General features: G+C 50.9%; 1 protein-coding gene across 1 annotated transcript; it reads left to right on the plus strand.

The window, feature by feature from the left end:
- Positions 1–209: 209 nt before the first annotated feature.
- CAMK2N2 (calcium/calmodulin dependent protein kinase II inhibitor 2) lies at positions 210–3,209 on the plus strand. The gene is made up of 2 exons (XM_081863933.1): positions 210–620; positions 1,461–3,209. The coding sequence occupies exons 1-2, from the start codon at positions 458–460 to the stop codon at positions 1,529–1,531; spliced, it is 234 nt and encodes a 77-aa protein (XP_081720059.1). The 5' UTR covers positions 210–457; the 3' UTR covers positions 1,532–3,209.
- The last annotated feature ends 2,015 nt before the right edge of the window (positions 3,210–5,224 follow it).

A 5,224-nucleotide genomic window follows, 5' to 3' on the forward strand; every position in this document is an offset into this window, starting at 1 on the left:
TGGAAAGGGGCGGGCTCCCCCTCTCTGACCCTTATTCGCCCCCTCCTCTTTCCCCTCCCCCGCTGGGGGGGGGCTCGTTTGCTGCATCCTCATTGTCATTCCTTCCTCGCCTCCTGATGTCACCGCCTCCCTTCCCTGCCACGCACGGCGGGGAGGGGAGAAAGGGGGGGGGGAGGGAGGACCGAGCCGCCGCCGAGCCGCGCGCTCAGCCCCGGATGCATGACTTCATCCTTCCGCCTGGGTTTCCTTTATGGTGTAGGGTTGTCCCAAGCGCTCTGCTCAGACGCTCGTCGAGGCTGCTGGACGCCGCACGCGCTCGCTCGCTGGCTCCTTTGCTCGCCTGCCCCAGTTGCTCAGCGCCTCTTGATCCTCTCGGAGCCTCGCCCCCGCCTCTGTCTCGCTCTCTCTGCGTGGAGCAGAAAGTGACCCAGGTGCCGCCGCCGCCGCCGCCAGCACCATGTCTGAGATCCTGCCCTACAACGACGACAAAGTGGCCCGCTATGGCACCGACTCGGAAGTCGGAGACATCTCCTTCAGCTGCCGCCTGCAGGACACCAACTCCTGGGGCAACCAGTCCAAGCGGCCCCCCAAGCTGGGCCAGATTGGCAGAGCCAAGCGAGGTAAGGAGCATCGTCCGCGCGCGGCTGCTTGCTTGCTTGCTTGGGTACTCACCTCGGGGCACCGTCCCCGTGCGCCCCAACAACACCACCCCTCCCTCCCCAGTCCCACCTCTTGCCCATCTGCTGCCAGCGCAGGAGAAGGAAAAGGGAAGTGTTTCACCCCCCACCCCTGAGAGCCGGACTTCAGTCAACCTCGACAAGGCTGACCACCCCCTATCCCGCGCGCCCCGCTTTTTCCTGTCGCTGTGGTTACATATCCTAGCTGGGGTGCCGCAGGCGGAATCTGCTGGAAAGGGAGAAAGAAGGGTGGTTTTTTTGGTGGGGAGTCTTTCCCCTCGTTCAGCGCCCCTCCACCGCACTCTTTAAGCTGAGCTCCGATCTGAGCCATTTGCCACAAGAATTCCAGTCATCACTACTCCTCTCCTCTCCTCACCCAGCCCAGACCCCCCCCCCCACATTCCCCCAGGGCTAAGCACCCATAGAGCTGCCCCGGAGCCGGCGCGCCTCGTTCCCCATCTCCTCCCGCACGTTCCGCTGGCTGCGCTCCCTCTCTAATCACCTCCGCTGGCTCTGCGCTCCGCAGCCAGCCACCATCTGGGAAGCATGGGGAGCCATCTTCCTGGAGCGGGTTTCATTACCAGATGTCGAAGGAGGGAGGGCGGGAGATCCAGCCCCATGGCTGCCCCAAAGGAGCGGCGAGGCTGGGGAGGGAGGGGGTGCTTTAAGTGTGGCCAACGCCAGGTCTTAAGTACGCAGGATGAGGCCCCCACCCCGCGTGTCTGTTCCCCCTTTCCATTCTGACGGCGTGTTTTTTCTGCGTTTGCTCTCCTGTCCCTGCAGTGGTGATCGAAGACGATAGAATAGACGAGGTCTTGAAGGGGATGACAGACAAGTCGCCTTCTGGGGTATAAATCAGCACGGAAGGCGCCTGCACCCAGCTGCAGACTGATCCCTGAATTTTTAAAGCACTTTTGGCTGCGCATGTTTGTTGGGATTGTGGACAACAAGGAAAGCAAAAGGAAGGAGATGAGGCTGCTGGCAACACCCTCCACCCCCAACGCAGACCCCGAGCCCGAAGAGGTCACTTGACGGGGGCCACCATCTCACCCTCCTCCGCATCCAACGGAGAGCATAAGGGACAAAGAGACCTTGCCACCCAACTCTGTCCTAGTTACCAATGCACGATGCCCATCCCCGGAGTTGCATCTTCAACAACAGCCCTTCTAGAAGGGGCTTCCTCTCTCTCTCCCCCCCACCTGCCCCTTCCTTCCTCCGTTGCGGAATGGAGCTCTTGCGCCTTGGGGAGCTGTCCATTTCAGCACCATCGCTTGACGCGCGGAGCCGTCCGCTCCAGCACCATCTTTCCGACGCGCCTGCAGCTCGGGGAGCTGTCCATTGCAGCACCATGCTCTTGGAGGCTCTTGCTGTGGAGCCGTCCATTGCAGCAGCGCCTTTCCCTGCGCCCGTGCTAGGGTGCTGCCTGTTTTCCCATGTGCCCGAACCTTCCATCATCCCGCCCTCCCCCTCCCAATTCCTTGTGTCCAGCCCTCAGCAGCAGCAGTGTAGAGTCCCCTCTTTGGCTTGGGCGACCCCCTCCATGCCACGATTTGAAGGTGCTGTTCCTATGAGAGCTCTGAGCCACTGGATTGCCCAGCTCTCTCCATTTTTAAGGGTGGGGGGGAGGTCTCCTGTAGCGATGCACTTTACGCCTTTCACATTTTCGGGGTGGCTGTGTAGCTGACATCTGCATAGACGTAGAAATGAATATACATGCACACACTTATACAGACACACTTGCGCGCACACTTCTCTAAATATAACAGGTTCATCGTGTTTGCAGTCATGGCGTCTATATTCCAAACCGGCAACCATCCCGTAATACACAGTAGCTCCCCCCTGAAATATAACACCAACCTGTAAAACCCCAGCCCGTTTGCAAAATACCAGCAAACCCAAAGCCCAAAGCCAGCAGTGCTGAGTGGAAGACAGAGGTTCTGACATGGATGGACTATAACATAAAAGACAGTGATTGTTTTGCTGTCGAGAGACATTTTTGCTCCATCTTTTTTGCATGAGCTTCCTGGTCTTGGTGCCACGTCTTGGTGCCACTAGTCATCCCACTATGGCACGCTTCTTTTTAACAGAAACTCCTCATATTTGTATTTTTATATCTGAATATTTGTTAACAACAATCTGCTAATGTCTAATGTCAAAAACGTTGCATCAAAAGATTGTTTGTATTTTTTTCTTCCCCATAAAGGCAAGACAGAAAAGGTTTTATAAGATGGATTTCCCCCTTGGAAGGCAGATATAGTGAAATAGTTGGCGCTCTTAATTATATATCAGTATTGGACAGGACTTCTTGAATGTGTTTGAGGTTTTGCACACATCATCGTTAACAAGAAATGTATTTAAAGAGTCTTATACTGTGATCAATGGTTTTGTTGATGGACTTTGTAGGAACATGAAGAATTTAGAAAAAAAACAACTATTGCACTGTTTATGAATGTGTTCAGATAACTTGCTGGTTATTTGATGCCTCTTTATTAGAAGGGGATGTTCAGAGTTGTTTTTAATTTTGTACTTTAATTTATTTATTTTTTAAAATAAGCTTATTCTTGTCCGTTGTGCATGAGAAACCTTCATCTTTTCAATAATATATGACATTTTATGAAGACAAGCAAAAAAAAAAAAAAATTATTGTCATGACATTCTAAGAATGACCCATTGTAAATTTTAATGCCATTTTTCACTGTACTGGTGAACAAAACTTAATGAATAAATACATACATGTACTGAAATGGAAGCAGCCAGTTCTGGGTATCTTCCTTGGCAAAGATTGTGCATGATCTATAAGCCAGCTTATATCAGACCAAAACCTGCCACTGCAACTTCACCATTGGCCAAGGGCTCAGATCCCTGTTAGAGAGGTTATTTAAAAAGCAATTACTGTGCTCTCTTGAGGAATCCTATAGAAACCCTGCTGAGAACTTTGCTGGGCTGCAGACCTTGGAAAAAGGTACCACCTCTCTGTTTTTCTCTTGAGCAAGAGGCTTAGTGTGTATGAACTGTGTGGATAGACCCAGGCATTCAACTGTGCAGATATTTCAGCTATTGAAGCCTAAATCTCTGCAGTTGCCTGATTGGGATGTCGAGAACTAAATGACCTAGTTTTGCTTGATAGACAGAAATAGAAATTCAAGCAGCTGAGCAGCTTGTGGATGTTAAATATTTCAGCAGAGCCTCTCAAAGGAGCTGCCCTTTTTGCCTTTGGGAGAGGAAAAGGACTCTGTGGAGACAGAAGGTGGTGCAGAACTCTGCTAGGAGGCCAGTCCCAGAGGCATCTGCATTGTGCAGGGAGTCGATGCCCAACAAGACAATACTGCTGCATTTTTGTCTGTAGTCTCTATCAGGAAGGTGAGCTGACAGCAGCATAACAGAACCTGGTGGCCCAGGGAGCAGGGAGAAATTATCATGATGGTTAGCAGGTCTTTGGGTAGTTTTGCTTGGGGACAGGTGGGATTTCATACCTTTGGAGCCATTTGTGAGATTATGGATCCATTCCAAGCAGGAGGCCTTGAGAATGTCCTTATGAAATGTTTGCAGTGAGAAGGGACTCTAGGGAGAGACAGGCCTGTTTATTTCTCCTTCTGCTCACCCTGGGATTGACCTGGTCTCCATAAAAAACAAAACACATGCACACACAAAACTGAAACCAGTTTGATTTACTTAGTGTAACCTAGCTACTGTTTGGTTGGTTTGTTTCTGTCTGAAAAGGCTCATGCTGCACACCTCCAGCCAGAAAGTCACTGCCAAGGCATCTGATAATGCAACACAGTGAGCCACTAAGCTCCATACATGCATTCAGGGATGGAAAATACTGCTGTTGACCACACATGCCCATTCAGGGCCAGACCCAAGCACACACACATGCACACAAGGCAACGCAAACCATTCAGCACATAAATCAGTTGGTACATATACCGACACACACACATCCCCATATCTGGACAGCTGTGACATCGATGCAGGTACTGAGAACAACACAAAAGGTTACTGATGCATAGCCAGAGTAAGTGTGCACATACGCTCCTGCAAACAAATGTGCAGCATTGCACACACAGCCATAGGCATCAACAGAGTCATGTGTGTGCATGCACATACAACCCCCCTCCACAAGAAATCACAAACATAACATTCCGGTTTCTAATCTAGCTATATTTGCAGTCTCTGAACACCCCTACCATTGCAATTCCAAAAATACTAGTGTATGTGTTTCAAAATTTGTGAAACATATGGTAGATAGGCTGGGGGAAATTATTTGTGACTACAGAATTTTTTTGCTTTAGTGGGGGGGGGGGAATGCTCCATGAGAGTGTGCCCCTGTCTTTCAGCCTCTGTGCCAATCTCCCTGCCATGCTGCAGTCTCTGCTGATGCTTTCCCTAATGCCTCGGGCTCTCTCATCCCCAGCTGGTATAGCACAGGGATGTGCTTTACAATCAGACATTTTTATTCACAGGCCAGTTTTCCCCTCCTGAATAGCAATATTTAATTAATCACATTGCCTGGCACCCGAGATCCCCAGACAGTCACCACTGAACAC

The sequence above is a fragment of the Podarcis erhardii genome (genome assembly GCF_964252035.2).
Source record: "Podarcis erhardii genome assembly, chromosome: 5".
In the NCBI taxonomy this organism is placed as follows: Eukaryota; Metazoa; Chordata; class Lepidosauria; order Squamata; family Lacertidae; genus Podarcis; species Podarcis erhardii.